The following is a 20990-nucleotide window of genomic DNA, read 5'->3' on the forward strand; positions in this document are numbered from 1 at the left end:
CAGCGATGCTCTTGATCCAGGAGGGGATTCTCTGCTGTTAGCAAGTGAAGCTTGATTTTGGAAAAAGCTAACCAGTTAGCTATTTAAATAACTAAATTAGCAAATCAAATGCATAATAGCAGAGCATTAGAACATTTGACAGTTAACTCATTTGTTATAAGATATCTAGCTGGAAAACATTTAGTTATGAATTCTATACTGTAACTAGATCACATGCTTCACAACAGTAAGTGACTCAAGGCTATGGTCTCTTGACTGGGAACTACTATGTGACTGGTAACTACTGGTAAGCTTGATAATGAAAAATGATGTGATAGGTGAAATGAACACGGTTTCTTTATCTCCTAATGTATTGCGCAAGTTGACTGCAGGTAAAACTTAAACCGTTTCGATGGTATCGACGGTATTGGAAAAAACATCCCGTGGCTATTTCCAAATAGCTCAGTATACGGTATATATGGTATACTGCTAAAGCCTACTCTTAAGTGGTCCACAAAGTTCATGCGTGTCTATGTACGCTTGGGTGGAGTCCGATTTTTATTAAACTTTTTTTTGTTTATTTCACTTATTTCTTTTAGCAATGACACCTTTTGGTAACATAATACCTCGCCTGTCCATTTGTTTCTAGACTCTCAAAAAGCAAACTTCCCAAGAAGGCGATAGCAGAGGTTTTCTTTTTGTGTGCCCGTTTGTGGTAAAGGAAAAGAAGAATCACATTGAAAACATCACCACTGCAAGCTATTTTGAATGAAAACCAACTGCATATTTAAATAATACCTACATGTAATGAAAGTTTAGTTTTAAAATTTTTTATGAACCTTTATTTAACTAGGTAAGTCAGTTAAGAACAAATTCTTCTGCCTTGTTCAGGGTCAGAACGACAGATTTTTACCTTGCCAGCTTGGGCATTCGATCTAGCAACCTTTCGGCCCAACGCTCTAACCACTAGGCTACCTGCTGTTTTACATTTACTTAGTTTTGTGCCTTCCAGTAGACTACATCTTTCTAGCTACACTACATGACCAATAGTATGTGGACATCTGCTCATCAAATCGCATTCCAAAATCATGGGCATTAATATGACGTTGGTCCCCCTTTGCTGCTATAACAGCTTCCACTCTTCTGTGAAGGCTTTCCACAAGATGTTGGAACATTGCTGCGGGGACTTGCTTCCATTCAGCCACAAGAGCATTAGTGAGGTCGGGCACTGATGTCGGCCATTAGGCATGGCTCGCAGTCTCTGTTCCATTTCACCCCAAAGGTGTTTGATGGGGTTGAGGTCCGGGCTCTGTGCAGGCCAGTTCAGTTCTTCCACACCGATCTTGACAAACCAATTCTGTATGGACCTCACTTTGTGCACGGGGGCATTGTCATGCTGAAATAGGAAAGGGTCTTCCCCAAACTGTTGCCACAAAGTTGGAGGCACAGAATCGTCTATAATGTCATTGTGTGCTGTAGTGTTTGGATTTTCCTTCACTGGAATGAAGGGGCTAGAACCATGAAAAACAGCCCCAGACTATTATTCCTCCTCCACCAAACTTTACAGTTGGCATTACACATTCTGTCAGGTAGCGTTCTCCTGGCATCTGTCAAACCCAGATTCATCCGTCGGACTGCCAGATTGTGAAGCGTGATTCATCACTCCAGAGAATACATTTTCACTGCTCTAGAGTCGATTGGCGGGGACCTTTACACCACTCCAGCTGACGCTTGGCATTGCATATGGTGATCTTAGGCTTGTGTGTGGCTGCTCGCCCATGGAAACCCATTTCATTAAGCTCCCAATGAACAGTTATTGTGCTGACGTTCTTTCAGAGGCAGTTTAGAACTCTGCAGTGAGTGTTGCAACCGAGGACAGATGATTTTTATACGCTACGCGGTTCAGCACTCGGCAGTCCAGTTCTGTGCGCTTGTGTGGCCTATACTCTTGCGGTGAGCCGTTGTTGCTCCTAGACGTTTCCACTTCGCAATAACAGCACTTAGCGCTGCCCCGGTCAACTGTATCACGGCAGAAATTTGGTGAACTGACTTGTTGGAAAGGTGGCATCTTGAGACGGTGCCACCCTATGACGGTGCCACGTTGAAAGTCCCTGAGCTCTTCAGTAAGGCTGTTCTACTGCCTATGTTTGTCTATCGAGATTGTATGGCTGTGTGCTCAATTTTATACACCTGTCATCAACGGGTATGGCTGTAATAGCCAAATACACTCATTTGAAGGTGTCTATATATATATATGATTTAAAAAATATATATATATATATATATATATATATATATATTATTCTCTCACATACACATACGTATCTAGCTAAAAACAGCAAGCAAGCTAGCCTTTTAGCTTCCCACATCTCCATCATGTGAAATAATCTGATTTATAAATAATATGCCCTGACATATACTTGCCAGTGTAATTTATACCAGTTTGATATGATGCTTGAATGTATTCGCTCCCTTATCAGATAAGCATAGAATGTGCCTATTTACTCCATGAGGAAAAAATAGCATGGCTACAACTGTTTTCACTCTTTCAAAATGGCCTACAATCACGTAGGTATTACTTCTAAACAAAATACATTTTGCAGGTGTTTCTAATAAGGCTACATCGTTTGAACTGTTGCTGAGATGATACACTGCTCAAAACAATAAAGGGAACACTAAAATAACACATCCTAGATCTGAATTAATGAAATATTCTTATTAAATACTTTTTTCTTTACATAGTTGAATGTGCTGACAACAAAATCACACAAAAATGATCAATGAAAATCAAATGTATCAACCCATGGAGGTCTGGATTTGGAGTCACTCAAAATTAAAGTGGAAAACCACACTACAGGCTGATCCAACTTTGATGTAATGTCCTTAAAACAAGTCAAAATGAGGCTCAGTAGTGTGTGTGGCCTCCACGTGTCTGTATGACCTCCCTACAACGCCTGGGCATGCTCCTGATGAGGTGGCGGATGGTCTCCTGAGGGATCTCCTCCCAGACCTGGACTAAAGCATCCGCCAACTCCTGGACAGTCTGTGGTGCAACGTGGCGTTGGTGGATGGAGCGAGACATGATGTCCCAGATGTGCTCAATTGGATTCAGGTCTGGGGAACGGGCGGGCCAGCCCATAGCAACAATGCCTTCCTCTTGCAGGAACTGCTGACACACTCCAGCCACATGAGGTCTAGCATTGTCTTGCATTAGGAGGAACCCAGCGCCAACTGCACCAGCATATTGTCTCACGAGGGGTCTGAGGATCTCATCTCGGTACCTAATGGCAGTCAGGCTACCTCTGGCAAGCACATGGAGGGTTGTGCGGCCCCCCAAAGAAATGCCACCCCACACCATGACTGACCCACCGCCAAACCGGTCATGCTGGAGGATGTTGCAGGCAGCAGGACGTTCTCTACGGCGTCTCCAGACTGTCACGTCTGTCACATGTGCTCAGTGTGATCCTGCTTTCATCTGTGAAGAGCACAGGGCGCCAGTGGCGAATTTGCAAATCTTGGTGTTCTCTGGCAAATGCCAAACGTCCTGCACGGTATTGGGCTGTAAGCACAACCCCCACCTGTGGACGTCGGGCCCTCATACCACCCTCATGGAGTCTGTTTTTGACCGTTTGAGCAGACACATGCACATTTGTGGCCTGCTGGAGGTCATTTTGCAGGGCGCTGGCAGTGCTCCTCCTTGCACAAAGGCGGAGGTAGCGGTCCTGCTGCTGGGTTGTTGGCCTCCTACGGCCTCCACGTCTCCTGATGTACTGGCCTGTCTTCTGGTAGCGCCTCCATACTCGGGACACTATGCTGACACACACACAGCAAACCTTGCCACAGCTCGCATTTATGTGCCATCCTGGATGAGCTGCACTACCTGAGCTCTTGTGTGGGTTGTAGACTCCGTCTCGTGCTACCACTAGAGTGAAAGCACCGCCAGCATTCAAGTGACCAAAACATCAGCCAGGAAGCATAGGAACTGAGAAGTGGTCTGTGGTTATCACCTGCAGAACCACTCCTTTATTGGGGGTGTCTTGCTAATAGCCTATAATTTCCACCTGTTGTCTATTCCATTTGCACAACAGCATGTGAAATTTATTGTCAATCAGTGTTGCTTCCTAAGTGGACAGTTTGATTTCACAGAAGTGTGATTGACTTGGAGTTACATTGTGTTGTTTAAGTGTTCCCTTTTATTTTTTTGAGCAGTGTATATTCATTGCAAAATATACTGCTTATTTATTTTTGATGCATAGCCTATAGATCAGCTCAGGAACTAAGCAAGTTGTTTCAGCCTCATCTACACAACACTGTCACCATCTCAACGTAAGGAATAATGCATTGCGTTTCAAAATTTGCGTTGCACAAATGTGCGTAGCAAGCAGCATAGGTGCCAGGACTTCATACTGCAAGGAGCTGTTCATTTTGTGACAAAAAACAGCATTCACGTACAGCGTTGCTTAGCGTTTGTGTTAACTGCGTAATGTCTGCCGAGCTCTTTAATTACTACGTCAGTGTGATGCTTGAAGTGGGTTATCTATCACCATCAAAAGGTAATCTCATGCAAATAATAGATTGTTGCCTTTCATCCTTTCCTTTGTCCCACTCAGTAAAGAGAAGGAGAACAAGGGAAAATTGCGTAATGCTGATGAAAAAAGCAATGATGTGGAAGTGATCATGGTGTGGAACAGTTCATCAAAGGGTGTCAATGTGGAAGGAGACCAGCGAGCAGGGCCACTGGTTCCAGTGGTCGATGGTAGGAGTCTCTCTTAAATTAAGGAAATTACTTTACCATCTATTTTACATTAGCTTCTTGTGTTACAATTGAACATTTTAAATGATTTACAATTAAGTCATTAATATAAGGTGAACATATTCATGTGAGGTCAGTGGTGATATTGTATGCTCTGTGTTCAGCGGTGAGAGCGTCCACCAGTTTCAGGCCTGACAGTCCGGCTGCAGACTGGTACAAGTCAATGCTGAGTGATTCTGACGCCACCATCCTGGGACACTCAGGGAAGATGGTGCTGCTGTTTGAGATTCTCCGAATGGCAGAGGAACTGGACGACAAACTGTAAGTGTGCTTCAGAAATGCATTCAGGCACCGGGGGGTATTTACAAAAATAAGTATCGAGTTAGCCAGAGGTTTATAGAGCAGATTTGTTGAATCAACCTTCATCAATTTTTGTTTGTATATTCACAGGTTGGTGTTTAGTCAATCCCTGATCTCATTAGACATGATTGAAGATTTCTTGGACCTCGCTAACAAAGCCAAAGACAACGGACAATCATCCCTATACAAAGGTACGGTTTCCATTGGCTGTTCACATATTCAAACATATGTTATAGTGTTACAAAACAATTGTTTTCTTCAGAGAGTCTATAATTGTGTCATTTGTTTCCTTTTCCAAAATGTAGGTGATGGCAGCTGGATCAGAAACATTGACTATTACCGTATTGATGGGTCCACTAGTGCCACATCCAGGAAGAAATGGGCTGAAGAGTTCAATGATGCCACCAATGAGCGGTACGTCTCTGACTGCTGTACTATTCTACATCTCAAATTTCACTGTGCCAAACCTCAACACAGTATGTAGCATAACACTAGTATTGTATTATTATTCATGACAAAGCATCAGTAATTGTAGACAGTGTTATTTCTTTAGATGGTCTGTTTAAGATTCTACTCACACTCACTCCTTTGATTTAATTTCTTACCAATTTACTTTCAGAGGTCGTCTGTTTCTCATCTCAACAAGAGCTGGGTCCCTTGGGATCAACCTGGTAGCAGCTAACAGGGTCATAATTTTTGACGCTTCGTGGAACCCCTCCTATGACATCCAGAGCATCTTCAGGGTGTACCGTTTTGGCCAGCTGAAGGCTGTGTTTGTCTACCGCTTCTTGGCACAGGTAATGACATCTCATATGCACCCCATCTTCGGTAATATGATTGTGGGACAAATTTTGTGTTTTTTACATGCAGTCACATCCAAAATTGTTGATAAGATTAGCAAAAAATAAATAAATGTAAACGAATACAAATACGAGCTATATTGTATGCAAAAAAAATAAAACATGTCTGAGATTCTGTTAATAAAAAATCAAATAAAAGGTAAATTATTGGCACCCCTAATGATTCTTATAAATATAATCAAACAATGTGATCTGCATTAACGTTCTACTATTTAAAGTTAAAGGCCAGGCACCACGTCCTAATAGGGGATTTTTTTCTCTCAATCATATCACAGTCAACTTTTACCAGTTGAATGTAGATACGCATAATACTTTAAAAAGTTATATGCAAATTAGGTGATATTTCATTAAATATGCACATTTTGCATATCCCACAAAATAAATTGTTTCACTGGATTAAGTCAGCATAACTATTTAGGTAAAATGGTCCTGAAACTTTCATACACGTGAAGGGGAACCAATTGTATTGATTATTTTTTTTTAAAAAAATTATGTATCACCACTTTTTGAGTTACGGGGTTTGCATCCAACATTGACTATTTGCATATCCCACAAATCCATTTTTCAGGACACTGGATTAAGTTCAAAACAAAATGTTACTTAGAATAACAAATTGACAACATATCAACAATAACCTCTGGGAAGTCTCAAATATATCCAAGGATAACCACACAATCTGGTGAATGTTGATTCTTCTGACACTGAGGAAAATTAGTTGGCATGTGGGAAGAGTCTGACTTTCGGTAAATGGCAGTTAAAGACAAGTACACTGAATTTAGACGACCAAACATCCATTTTGACCCAATCACCATCTCTTCAAAGTAAGTTACTACATATAGTCCAGTTTGTTACATTCTCTAAAATAAAATATACATTTTCATGAAGATTGACATATTTATGTTCACTTTCTGAATATATATACCAACAAATCTAAAAATTGGTAGGTACTGTAGATGAAAAAATGTCATATCAGTCTGTGGTGCCTTGCGTCAAAGAACTGTATTGTGGCCTTTCATGGCTTCGACTAGATAAAGCTCAAACCAAGTTTATTCACCCACTGGTTCATGCAGCTGCAAAGACGAAGCATGATTACACAAGCACATTTATTTATAACCTCCTACTTGGCGGGGGTCAACTTCTACACCTCTAGACAGCCAATACATATCTGTTAGGCAGGAACTTAATTGGTTCCTCTCACTTGTGTAGTCATGGACCTGCCTGATGCTAGAACCTTTTGGGAGTTGACGTGTACAGTGCATTCGGAAAGTATTCAGACCCCTTGACTTTTTCAAAAGTTTGTTACGTTAGTCTCAAATGTTAATGAAATTTCACATAAGTATTCAGACCCTTTACTCAGTACTTTGTTGAAGCACCTTTGGCAGCGATTACATCCTCGAGTCTTACTGGGTATGACGCTACAAGCTTGGCACACCTGTATTTGGGGAGTTTCTTCCACTCAACTGCAATCCTCTCAAGCTCTGTCAGGTTAGATGGGGAGTGTTGCTGCGCAAGCTATTTTCAGGTCTCTACAGAGAATTTTGATCAGGTTCATGACCCGGCTCTGGCTGGGTCACTAAGGACATTCAGAGATGCGGAGAGATCACTCACTATTAGGGCAATACATTTTGAAGGTTAAAACCACTGGTACAGTGGTAAACTTCCTGGTAGAGGACCCAAGTGTATCTTGTCCCCACGCACAGTGAGGAAGATGGTTCCGGAGGCACAGAAAAGTCCAAGGGCCACAGTTGGAGAGCTGAGAACTTGGTTGCATCTTGGGCTCACCATGTCTCCAAATCTACAATTACATGCCACCTCCATGTCAATAGGCAATTTGGAAGTGTTGTCATAAAAAAGCCCTTTATTGAGGGCAACCAACAAATGTGAACGCTCAGTTAGCTGAACGGCCTTGTTGTATTGGAACCAGGTGCTATGGTCAGATGAGATAATATGACAGCTCATACATACTGTAAAATATGGTGGTGGATCTTATGGGGCTGGTTTATTTCCACTGGTCCTGAGGCACTTGTTGTGGCACCCGCATGCTTCCCAGACGGAACAGTTAGTGCATATATTATGACATTTTGTGACGTTTTTGTTAGTTTTGGACTTCGGCAAGTGTTCTTTCGGCTGTTCGAGCACACATTGTTTTTCTCTAGGTAGCTGAAGTCTACACCCCCTCGTCGGCGATTGATCAACAGTAGGTATTCCTTAATGAAGTGCCTTTTGTCATTTTTTCACTTGAGAAATATTGCACCAAACATCCTAATCAGATGCAAAATTGTGCGGCTAAGATCTCTTATGCTTAAACATCAAAATTAATGACAGATTTCTTGAGAGATTAATTCTGATTAATTTGTGGAAGTGTATACCTGCTACAGCATCTCAAGATGGACAAACAGTACTATTGCCTGCTGCTTTTTTTCTTTTTCATGCAAAGGTTTTTTAAGGGAATATGTGACCACACTCGTTTGGTTCGGCTAGCTGAGGTTGGCTAGCTCAGGTTGGCTAGGCGCCAGCCAAATTGATGCATGCTGATGCCTTTAAGGTCCATGGCATCATGACATGAACTCTACCAAGTATCAGGACATTTTAGCCAAAAACCTGGTTGCCTCTGCCAGGAGGTTGACACCGGGCCGGAAGTGGATCATCCAGCAAGACGATGACCCTAAGCACACACATAAATCCACAAAGTAATGGTTAATTGACCATAAAATCCACATTTTGCATTGGCCATCTCAAACCTGTGGTTCGAGTTGAAGAGGACAGACCGAAGGTTATCAATAATCTGGAAGGATTCTGTATGGAATGGTCTAAGATCCCTCCCAATGTGTTCTTCAATCTCATAAAACTTTATAGAAAAGGGTTAAGTGCTGTTATCCTCATAATGGGAGGGTGCACAAAGTATTGAAAATAGGGGTGGCAATAATTTTGACACTATTTGGCAGGTAAAGAAATGGTTTTCTCAGCAATTGTATTAGTACAATATCGCTCAGTATTTGTATAATATATATATATATATATAATTTATTTTTTTTTTTTTTTTGCTCATCTTTATCAAGGGTGACAATTTTGGATGTGACTGTAATTCTGTAATCACTGATATTAAATTGCTGATTCTTTCCAGGGCACCATGGAGGAGAAGATCTATGACCGGCAGGTGGCCAAGCAATCTCTATCGTTCCGGGTGGTGGACCAGCAGCAGATACAGAGACACTTCACTCTGTTTGAACTGACAGAGCTTTACATGTTTGAGCCAGACCTGCTGGATGACCCCAACTCTGAGAAGAAGAGCAAGCGGATCACACCCCTGCTGCCCAAGGTGACCAAAGCTACAAATTAAACACACAAGACCATTAAATTATCAATTGACCCTTTGCTAATCCCCACCTACCTTGGTTAATGTCGCAACCTCTGACAACATTTTCCCGGGAAGCTCAATTCCCCATTCAAGAAATCACCTCACAATATTCTCTAACTGTGTTTCTAATACACAATGACATTTAACACAAACTACCCCTTGCTCATCAGGAGACATAGTGTATGTTGTGGTGAAATGTCATGGAAATTGCTTCACGGGAACCTGGTGAAATTATGCTTGTAGTGTAGCTAGCCACTGAATAGCTCTGAATTCACCATCAGCATATGCAGTCAAAGCTACAGTTGAAGTCGGAAGTTTACATACACCTTTGCCAAATACATTTAAACTCAGTTTTTCACAATTCCTGACATTTAATCCTAGTAAAAAAAATCCCTGTCTTAGGTCAGTTAGGATCACCACTTTATTTTAAGAATGTGAATTGTCAGAATAATAGTAGAGTGATTTATTTCAGCTTTTATTTCTTTCATCACATTCCCAGTGGGTCAGAAGTTTACATACACTCAATTAGTATTTGGTAGCATTGCCTTTAAATTGTTTAACTTGAGGTCAAACATTTCGGGTAGTCGTCCACAAGCTTCCCACAATAAGTTGGGTGAATTTTGGCCCATTCCTCCTGACAGAGCTGGTGTAACTGAGTCAGGTTTGAAGGCCTCCTTGCTCGCATATGCTTTTTCAGTTCTGCCCACAAATTTTCTATAGGATTGAGGTCAGGGCTTTGTGATGGCCACTCCAATACCTTGACTTTGTTGTCCTTAAGCCATTTTGAAACAAGCTTTAACTTCCTGACTGATGTGTTGAGATGTTGCTTCAATATATCCACATAATTTCCCCGCCTCATGATGCCATCTATTTTGTGAAGTGCACCAGTCCCTCCTGCAGCAAAGCACCCCCACAACATGATGCTTCCACCCTTGTTCTTCACGGTTGGGATGGTGTTCTTCTGCTTGCAAGCCTCTCCCTTTTTCCTCTAAACATAACGATGGTCATTATGGCCAAACAGTTCTATTTTTTTTTTCATCAGACCAGAGGACATTTCTACAAAAAGTACAATCTTTGTCCCCATGGCTTTTTTTAGGGTGGTTTTGGAGCAGTGGCTTCTAACTTGCTGAGCGGCCTTTCAGGTTATGTTGATATAGGACTCGTTTTACTGTGGATATAAGATACCTTTGTACCCATTTCCACCAGCATCTTCACAATGTCCTTTGCTGTTGTTCTGGGATTGATTTGCACTTTTTGCACCAAAATACGCTCATCTCTAGGAGACAGACAGGCGTCTCCTTCCTGAGCGGTGTGACGGCTGCGTGGCCCCATGGTGTTTATACTTGGGTACTATTGTTTGTACAGATGAGCGTGGTACCTTTTGATTTTCCCATGATGTCAAGCAGAGGCACTGAGTTTGAAGGTAGGCCTTGAAATACATCCACAGGTACACCTCCAATTGACTCAAATTATGTCAATTATCTTATCAGAAGCTTCTAAAGCCATGACATCATTTTCTGGAATGTTCCAAGCTGTTTAAAGGCACAGTCAACTTAGTGTATGTAAACTTCTGACCCACTGGAATTGTGATACAGTGAAATAATCTGCCTGTAGATGTCCTAACCGACTTGCCAAACTATAGTTTGTTAACCAGAAATGTGTGGAGTGGTTGAAAAACGAGTTTTATTGACTCCAACCTAAGTATGTAAACTTCAACTGTATATACACTTTTGGAGCTAACTAGTGCTCTCAAATCGTATCCTGATGTCAATAGCAATGTTATGAATACCACTCATAACTTATCTTGCTAACAAGGTGTATTAAGTGGCTAGCTAGCGTTAGAAACATTTGGTAGTCAATGAGACTGAGAGCTAGCTAACCTGCTGAGCTATCAAACAATGTAACACAAGTATAATTTCGGATTTGAAAAATACTCCAACAGGCTCTGCATCTCAGAAATCACAGTAGCAAGTACTCCTGGTAAACTGTTCAATTATTTAGCCATAAAAAGTAATAAATAAAAACTGTTTTTGCCATAGCCCTCATTGGCTTTCATACGATTTAAATGTAAGCTTGTCTGAGGTGTTGGACACGACGACAGTTTCTGTCCATTGGAGCGCTGTGCGAAGGGTGAATTAGTATTTTTACTTCAACAGTTTAGTAGGGATTGACATTGTCTATCTGTTTCCCAGGACATCGTCCTGGCAGAGTTGCTGCAGATCTGTAAGGAGCAGATTGTCCGATACCATGAACACGAGTCCCTGCTGGACCACAAAGAGGAGGAGGAGCTCAGTGAGGCCGACCGCAAAGCTGCCTGGGCTGAGTACGAGGCAGAGGTAAAGAGGAACTCTACACATTCTCTGAAAAAACAGCTAAATATGTTTTCATAGACCGTGGTGAGCAGCCTCTAATCTCACTCTGCCCTGCTCTCGCCTATGAACACTGAGAAATTATGGTTTTGAATCAATTCAACATCCTTACTTGAATTCTAGTCTATCAAGAAGTAAAGTAGTAATGATATATGCATGGTGTGTAAAAACAGGTGTATGTTTATCTCTCCTCTACGAAGGGTGCATTCTTCTTGAATAAGGCAGCACTCAGCAGCACCAACGTTCCCAGCCCCTCCACCTCTCGTATGGCCAACAGTCTGTCATCCCTGTACAAGAAGACTAATGAGCAGCTGAAGGTATTAGCCATGTCTCCCCACCAGACCTGTGTGGAAATGAGTTGCTTTTCTCTAAAGTTTATGTTTGAGATTATCTCTCAATAGATAGATGCCTCTCACATCAACATTTGAATGAGTCTCTCTCCTGAATGACAGAACATGATTAATGCCAGCCGTGACAAGGTCAGCGAGGCCATCAAGTCCCTGCATTCCTTAAAAAACCTCTCCGTGGATGACTATGTGTTGCGCTTGGTTAGTCCCTCGTATTATATTACGTTAATATGATAATTGTCTCCCTGAAGTAATGTGTGGAAAAAATGTAATGTGCATTACGATGACATGTGACTTGTTTTTACAGTGGCACGATAACCCAAGTCTAGATGAGAAGCAGGTGAAAGTCCTGGCCCAGACCTGGAAAACCAGCAATGACAAGGAGCGGGAGCGAAGACGAGCCTTATATCATGACCTTCTCTCAAAACAACAATCAGTAAGCTTCAAATGTCAACAACAACATTGTTCTAATTTTCTTTCTGCTTTTGATATTCCTTTGTAACTACTTAACCCTGCATCTTTCCCTTACTCTCCTCAACAGCTTACAATGTGCATCCAGACCATTTTGACCAGTAGAAAAACTGAAGTGACACAGACTGCCACGGTCACCAATCAGACACCAGCCTTGACAGACTCCGTTAAGAAACCCATGCAGTGAGGCAGGAGAGACGTCTCTAGCCTCAGTCCCATTCCACTAGAGGACACTCTAGTCTAACCGCAGTAACTATAGAGGTACTTAATCCCCCCCAAAGGGGTGATAGATGAAACATTTCCATTAAGGATTTCCTTTATTTTTACATTGAAAATGAATGTATGTGGTGGCAGGTAGCCTAGTGGTTAAAGCATTGGGCCAATAACTGAAAGGTTGCTGGTTCGAATCCCCGTCATTAATGGCTGATCCCTAGCTGTGAAGCCACTTTCCGAGGGTGTCTTATGAAGAGTAGGATATGCAAAAAATTCACTATGTACATGTGTGAAATAGGACAAATGTAAGTACCCACCCTATTATTATTAAACTCTTACCCTACAAAGTCCAGAGCCTGCTGGTTTTCTGTTCTACCTAATAACTAATTAAATGCACCTGGTGCGCCAGGTTCTAAATCAGTCCCTGATTAGAGGAAACAATAAAACAAGCAGTGGAATTGGCTTTGAGGTCCAGAGTTGAGTTGGAGGATTCTATAGCAAAGATATTATGTTAAAGGGGCAGTGCAGTGAAACATTTGATTTTCCAGTTATGTGTTTCCACACTGGGGTTGGAATAACACTCTGAAATTGAAAATTATGATAATGCCCTTTTAGTTTAAGAGCTTTTTGAAAGAAAATGCCTGGAATTTCAGTCTATTCAGGTGGGATTGAGTTTTTGGTCCATATCATGACATCACAATCTGATCTGATTATTCTGCCAACAACCAATCATCTTTGCATATGTATCCTCCTACTTTAGAAGGGTAAGTGGGGTAGGCTCCAGAGTGTAGACGATCCTATCTGTCAATAAGGGCTGTGTATGTAAATCTATTTATATTTGTATCAACACACCCACATGATCAGACTGAACATTTCAATGGCAAAATGAGGCTCAGGGAAATAAATTATACAAAATATATTTTGGAGTTATTTTCATGATAAACACAGTGATGATTTATTCAATTTAAAGACTGCATGGGGGGCTTTAAATAAATATTCTGCCTTGGAAAAGGTTTTCCTATGTGATTAATGGTGTAATTGTCTTTCTCTGATCCTATAATAAAAATCTGTTCATTCGTTTTGTTAAATGTGTGGTTTTTGTTCTGGTGATTTTTTTTTTGCCTTGGTTATTACTTCATTTCTGACTGTAACCATAAAATAAAGGTTTAATCAAATGGAAGAAAAACACAAATACATGTGCCACAATGGAGCAATTTGGCAGTTTACAATAACTAAAACTGAATTGCAGTGCATCTTACATAAGAACATTTAAAAGATGAAACTCAATAAAAAGTACCCCATCTAGTGTCTGTTTATAATCCTAAATAAGGATGGTTTTGATTTTTAACATTCAGTACATCTGATCTCCAGTAGTTGCTCGTCCTGCATTTTCCTTACTCCTGGTTCCTTATCCCTTGTAGGTGGCAGTCAGCTGGAGAATTTGTTTGAACCCTGCAGCTGAGAGAACATTTCAGACAAAGCTCCTCATCTGTAGGGTTTGGCAGGCCACTGAGTATGTTGAATAGTCAGAACCTAGGATGAACTTGAGGGCCCTCTGGACTCAAGTTCTCATTTACAACTGCGACCTGGCCAAGATAAAGCATAGCAGTGTGAACAGACAACAGAGTTACACATGGAGTAAACAATTAAGAAGTCAATAACACAGTAGAAAAAAATAGTCTATATACATTGTGTGCAAAAGGCATGAGGTAGGCGAATAATTACAATTTTGCAGATTAACACTGGAATGATCAGATGGTCATGAACAGGTAGAGATACTGGTGTGCAAAAGAGCAGAAAAGTAAATCAATATAAACAGTATGGGGATGAGGTAGGTAAATTGGGTGGGCTATTTACCGATAAACTATGTACAGCTGCAGTGATCGGTTAGCTGCTCAGATAGCAGATGTTTGAAGTTGGTGAGGGAGATAAAAGTCTCCAACTTAAGCGATTTTTGCAATTCGTTCCAGTCACAGGCAGCAGAGAACTGGAACGAAAGGCGGCCAAATGAGGTGTTGGCTTTAGGGATGAACAGTGAGATACACCTTCTGGAGCGTGTGCTATGGGTGGGTGTTTCCATCGTGACCAGTGAACTGAGATAAGGCGGAGCTTTACCTAGCATGGACTTGTAGATGACCTGGAGCCAGTGGGTCTGGCGACGAATATGTCGCGAGGGCCAGCCGACTAGAGCATACAGGTCGCAGTGGTGGGTGGTATAAGGTGCTTTAGTAACAAAACGGATGGCACTGTGATAAATTGCATCCAGTTTGCTGAGTAGAGTATTGGAAGCTATTTTGTAGATGACATCGCCGAAGTCGAGGATCGGTAGGATAGTCAGTTTTACTAGGGTAAGTATGGCGGCGTGAGTGAAGGAGGCTTTGTTGCAGAATAGAAAGCCAACTCTAGATTTGATTTTAGATTGGAGATGTTTGATATGAGTCTGGAAGGAGAGTTTACAGTCTAGCCAGACACCTAGGTACTTATAGATGTCCACATATTCTAGGTCGGAACCATCCAGGTTGGTGATGCTAGTCGGGCGTGCGGGTGCAGGCAGAGAATGGTTGAAAAGCATGCATTTGGTTTTACTAGCGTTTAAGAGCAGTTGGAGGCCACGGAAGGAGTGTTGTATGGCGTTGAAGCTCGTTTGGAGGTTAGATAGCGCAGTGTCCAAGGAAGGGCCGGAAGTATACAGAATGGTGTCGTCTGCGTAGAGGTGGATCAGGGAATCGCCCGCAGCAAGAGCAACATCATTGATATATACAGAGAAAAGAGTCGGCCCGAGAATTGAACCCTGTGGCACCCCCATAGAGACTGCCAGAGGACCGGACAACATGCCCTCTGATTTGACACACTGAAGTCTGTCTGCAAAGTAGTTGGTGAACCAGGCAAGGCAGTCATTAGAAAAACCGAGGCTACTGAGTCTGCCGATAAGAATATGGTGATTGACAGAGTTGAAAGCCTTGGCCAGGTCGATGGCGGTTATGATATCGTTTAGTACCTTGAGCGTGGCTGAGGTGCACCCGTGACCGGCTCGGAAACCAGATTGCACAGCGGAGAAGGTACGGTGGGATTCGAGATGGTCAGTGACCTGTTTGTTGACTTGGTTTTCGAAGACCTTAGATAGGCAGGGCAGGATGGATATAGGTCTGTAACAGTTTGGGTCCAGGGTGACTCCCCCTTTGAAAGGGGGATGACTGCGGCAGCTTTCCAATCCTTGGGGATCTCAGACGATATGAAAGAGAGGTTGAACAGGCTGGTAATAGGGGTTGCGACAATGGCGGCGGATAGTTTCAGAAATAGAGGGTCCAGATTGTCAAGCCCAGCTGATTTGTACGGGTCCAGGTTTTGCAGCTCTTTCAGAACATCTGCTATCTGGATTTGGGTAAAGGAGAACCTGGAGAGGCTTGGGTGAGTAGCTGCGGGGGGGGGGCGGAGCTGTTGGCCGAGGTTGGAGTAGCCAGGAGGAAGGCATGGCTAGCCGTTGAGAAATGCTTGTTGAAGTTTTCGATAATCATGGATTTATCGGTGGTGACCGTGTTACCTAGCCTCAGTGCAGTGGGCAGCTGGGAGGAGGTGCTCTTGTTCTCCATGGACTTCACAGTGTCCCAGAACTTTTTGGAGTTGGAGCTACAGGATGCAAACTTCTGCCTGAAGAAGCTGGCCTTGGCTTTCCTGACTGATTGCGTGTATTGGTTCCTGACTTCCCTGAACAGTTGCATATCGCGGGGACTATTCGATGCTATTGCAGTCCACCACAGGATGTTTTTGTGCTGGTCGAGGGCAGTCAGGTCTGGAGTGAACCAAGGGCTATATCTGTTCTTAGTTCTGCATTTTTTGAACGGAGCATGCTTATCTAAAATGGTGAGGAAGTTACTTTTAAAGAATGACCAGGCATCCTCAACTGACAGGATGAGGTCAATATCCTTCCAGGATACCCGGGCCAAGTCGATTAGAAAGGCCTGCTCGCAGAAGTGTTTTAGGGAGCTTTTGACAGTGATGAGGGGTGGTCGTTTGACTGCGGATCCGTAGCGCATACAGGCAATGAGGCAGTGATCGCTGAGATCCTGGTTGAAGACAGCGGAGATGCGTTCTGTCTCTTAGAGATGAACATACTTTGGTGCAAATCAATCCCAGAACAACAGCAAAGGACCTTGTGAAGATGCTGGAGGAAAGGGGTACAAAATAATCTATATCCACAGTAAAAATGTGCCCTATATCGATATAACCTGAAAGGCCGCTCAGCAAGGAAGAAGCCACTGCTCCAAAACCACCATAAAAAAGCCAGACTATGGTTTGCTACTGCACATGGGGACAAAGCACATACTTTCAAGGTTGTTGCAAAATGGCTTGAGGACAACAAAGTCTCGGTATTGGAGTGGCCATCACAAAGCCCTGACCTCAATCCTATAGAACACTTGTGAGCAGAACTGAAAAAGCATGTGCGAGCAAGGAGGCCTACAAACTTGACTCAGTTACACCAGCTCTGTCAAGAGGAATGGGCCAAAATTCACCCAACTTATTGTGGGAAGCTTGTGGAAGGCTACACGAAAAGTTTGACCCAAGTTAAACAATTTAAAGGCAATGCTACCAAATACTAATTGAGTGTATGTAAACTTCTGACCCACTGGGAATGTGATGAAAGAAATAAAAGCGTAAATAAATCATTCTCTCTGCTATTATTCTGACATTTCACATTCATTTCACAATAAAGTGGTGATACTAACTGACCTAAAACAGGGAATTTTTACTGGAATTTTGAAAAACTGAGTTTAAATGTATTTGGCTAAGGTGTATGTAAACTTCCAACTTCAACTGTATCTCAATATTTGTATTATTTATTTTATACAGTCTATTTTGTTTTATTTTTTGCACCTTACATGGATTAAATTATGTATATTATTTTTGCATCTCGGCCTCTTCGGCTATTCCTTTTCATTATCCCTTTTTATTATTCCTTTTCATTATCCCTTTTTATTATTCCTTTTCATTATCCCTTTTTATTATTCCTTTTCATTATCCCTTTTTATTATTCCTTTTCCTGGTTTGACTGTAAGTACCTTTTGAACTCTAATTTTCTCCTACACACCGCCCACCTTTTCTTTTTAGCCTGAGCGCAAACCATCAGACTGGCTTTTACCAGTGGTGTAAAGTACTTAAGTAAAAATACTAGTTTATTTTTTGCACCTTACATGGATTAAATTATGTATATTATTTTTGCATCTCGGCCTCTTCGGGCTATTTCTTTTCATTATCCCTTTTTATTATTCCTTTTCATTATCCCTTTTTATTATTCCTTTTCATTATCCCTTTTTATTATTCCTTTTCATTATTCCTTTTTATTATTCCTTTTCCTGGTTTGACTGCAAGTACCTTTTGAACTCTAATTTTCTCCTACACACCGCCCACCTTTTCTTTTTAGCCTGAGCGCAAACCATCAGACTGGCTTTTACCAGTGGTGTAAAGTACTTAAGTAAAAATACTAGTACTACTTAAGTAGTTTTTAGGGTACAGTATCTGTACTCTACTTTACTATTTATATTTTTGGAAACTTTTACTTTTACTTCACTACATTCTTAAAGAATATTATGTACTTTTTACTCCATACATTTTCCCTGACACCCAAAAGTATTCATTACATGTTTAATGCTTAGCAGGACAGGAAAAGGTCTAATTTACACACTTATCAAGAGAGCATCCCTGGTCATCCCTACTGACTTTGATATGGCGGACTCACTAAACACATGCTTGGTTTGTAAATGACGTCTGAGTGTTGGAGCGTGCTCCTGGCTATCTGTAAATTAATTTTTTTTTTGCCTAATATAAGGATTTTTAAAATTATATATAATCTTTTGATACTTAAGTATATTTTAGCATTTACATTTACTTTTGATACTTAAGTATATTTAAAACCAAATATTTTTAGACTTTTAATCAAGTAGTATTTTACTGGGTGACTTTCACTTTTACTTGAGTTCTTTTCTATTAAGGTATCTTTACTTTATGTACTGTATGACAATTGGGTACTTATTCCACCACTGCTTCATAGTCCTTTTTTCTCATCTTTATCAAGGAATCCATTAATTGTGGACCTCATTGCAGCTCAGTATTTGTATTATTTATTTTATACAGTCTTTTTTTGGTCATCTTTATCAAGGGGTCCAATAAATCTTTAAAGATTAAGTGAGAAAAAGGGTAAACAATAAATGCGCACGAATTGGCGGGAGTCAGTTCGTAGTGGAGAGAGACCTTCCTCCAGCATGTCTTCCCCACACAATGACAACTATATATTCATTCCATTTATAAACAGTCTCAACCATATAGCAAATGTTATCTTAAGTTCTCCAAAGCCACAGCCTTGTCATAAAAACATAATTGAACAAAAAGTTGCATAGCAGTTGAATAGCCTCAGTGAACTGTTTACAATGGGAAATTAGGTACATTTGGACTTGGAGAGCAGCAGTGGTAGAATTGTGAGACAGCAGAGGAAGTCACGTCCTGCGTGAACACTGAAGGCATATTGTAGAGGTAAAGTGATTGCACTCATTTCTCTTTGGCTTCCTCTAAACAGACACACGTCTCTCAGTGGACACGGCCATCAGAAGACTGATTTAACAGGGTTCACTGGACTGATGACAAGGATGCAACAGTATTGGACCACGGAGAGAGGTACTGTCAACTTTCTCATGTTTATTTTTGTTCTACTAGAAATTGAACATGGTAGCCACGGGACCAAAACAGCGGAGAGGTTGAGCCTCACACTTAGTTGTTGTGGAAATTGACCTAGTATGCTGTTTACTTTCTGCATCAACATTATATCGATGAGTCTACCTGTAATAAAATGTGAAAAATCCTTCCTGTAAATTGGCTCTGGCCATTTTTGTTAGATTTGTACATGGTATGAAATGGTAAACATATTTTTCTATCACTCATACTGTTGGTCAGTTTTGTAAAGTAACCAGAACATCTGATAGTAAAGTGAATATTTATGCCCTCTATTTATGCCTCTCTAGTGGCTGTAAAAATGTATACAGGCAGCATCGGAAGAGGAGAGGACCGTAATTAAATGCCTCAACATAATGTAGTGTTAGTTTCACTTTTCAGTCTCTCTATGCTGTCTTTTAACCTTCCTTTGTCTCCCTCCCTTTATTCAAAGGTCTAACTGGAGGCACAGACAATATGAGTCTGGAGTCAGGGATGAGTAATCTGACATGTGATTGTCCCATCGACAGCTTCAAGCACAGTGTGTTTCCTGCTACGTACCTGCTCATCTTCTTCCTGGGCCTAATAGCCAACAGTGCCTCCCTCTGGGTCTTTCTGAGCATGTACAGGAGGAGGAGGAGCATCACCATGGTCAACCTGTACATGGTGAACCTGCTGATGTCTGACCTCATGCTGGTGTGCTCTCTGCCCCTGAGATCAGCATACTACCTGCTGGATTCCCATTGGCCGTTTGGGGACCTCACCTGCCGCCTGGTCTCCTACGTATTCTATATCAACATGTATGGCTCTGTCTACTTCCTGCTGGCCCTGAGTGTCCTCCGTTACCTAGCCGTATCATACCCCTACACCTTCATGAGTCTGCAGGGTGGATCCTGTGGTTGGGGAGGGTGTCTACTCATCTGGATAGTTGTGTCCCTGGCCTCTACACCCCTACTGAGTATTGGGACTATCCAGGAGGGGGAAGAGCAGACCCGCTGTCTGGAGCTGGGTAGCAGCTTGGGCACCATCATTCTTCTGAACCGTGCTACCCTGGTGGTGGGCTTTGCCCTGCCCTTCACTGTCATCTCTGTCTGCTACATATGTGTGCTGCTCAGCCTGAGGCAGTGTAGGGCTGGGGTGGAGGGGATGAGGAAGCCCTCTACAAGAAAGTCTTTTGCCCTTGTCATCCTCGGTCTCTGCATCTTCCTGATCTGCTTCCTGCCCTATCATGTGGTGCGAACCCTCTTCCTGGCAGCAGAGCGGAATGCTCAACTAAATGGCTGTGAGGATTCTTGCAGCTACCTCCAGGGGATTCGGAAGGCTGCCGTGGTAACGCTCTGTCTTGCAGCGGGTAACAGCTGCCTGGACCCGTTCCTTTTCTTCTTTGTGGGAGAAAACTTCAGAGATTTCTGCACAAAAAATTGTGGGAGGCAGAGGAGAGTTATTAACAACACAGAGAGACCAAGGATTCAAGAGCTGCAGCCCATAGAATTAACAGTCAATTTATAATAAACTTGGTACTTGAAGCTTATCAAAAATGTTGCATTCACTTTCACATTCAAATCAAATGTACCCCTCGTC

General features: G+C 41.9%; 2 protein-coding genes across 4 annotated transcripts in view; both read left to right on the top strand.

Annotated features, from left to right (window-relative positions):
* LOC115135767 (transcriptional regulator ATRX) overlaps positions 1–13798 on the top strand; it is a 45103-nt gene extending 31305 nt beyond the window's left edge. For all 3 annotated transcript variants that reach the window (XM_029670832.2, XM_029670833.2, XM_029670834.2), the window contains 11 exons: positions 4590–4735; positions 4897–5053; positions 5183–5283; positions 5398–5506; positions 5712–5889; positions 9077–9271; positions 11503–11646; positions 11880–11996; positions 12132–12227; positions 12334–12462; positions 12568–13798. In XM_029670832.2, coding sequence (XP_029526692.1) covers positions 4590–4735; positions 4897–5053; positions 5183–5283; positions 5398–5506; positions 5712–5889; positions 9077–9271; positions 11503–11646; positions 11880–11996; positions 12132–12227; positions 12334–12462; positions 12568–12684 — 1489 coding nt within the window. In that variant the 3' untranslated portion in view covers positions 12685–13798. The remainder of the gene's footprint in view (positions 1–4589; positions 4736–4896; positions 5054–5182; positions 5284–5397; positions 5507–5711; positions 5890–9076; positions 9272–11502; positions 11647–11879; positions 11997–12131; positions 12228–12333; positions 12463–12567) is intronic.
* A 5461-nt stretch (positions 13799–19259) lies between these two features.
* On the top strand, positions 19260–20918 carry LOC115136450 (cysteinyl leukotriene receptor 2-like). Its single transcript, XM_029672031.2, has 2 exons — positions 19260–19376; positions 19864–20918. The coding sequence occupies exons 1-2, from the start codon at positions 19340–19342 to the stop codon at positions 20916–20918; spliced, it is 1092 nt and encodes a 363-aa protein (XP_029527891.1). The 5' UTR covers positions 19260–19339.
* Positions 20919–20990: the final 72 nt, after the last annotated feature.

This window comes from Oncorhynchus nerka, linkage group LG10 (assembly GCF_034236695.1).
Source record: "Oncorhynchus nerka isolate Pitt River linkage group LG10, Oner_Uvic_2.0, whole genome shotgun sequence".
NCBI lineage: Eukaryota > Metazoa > Chordata > Actinopteri > Salmoniformes > Salmonidae > Oncorhynchus > Oncorhynchus nerka.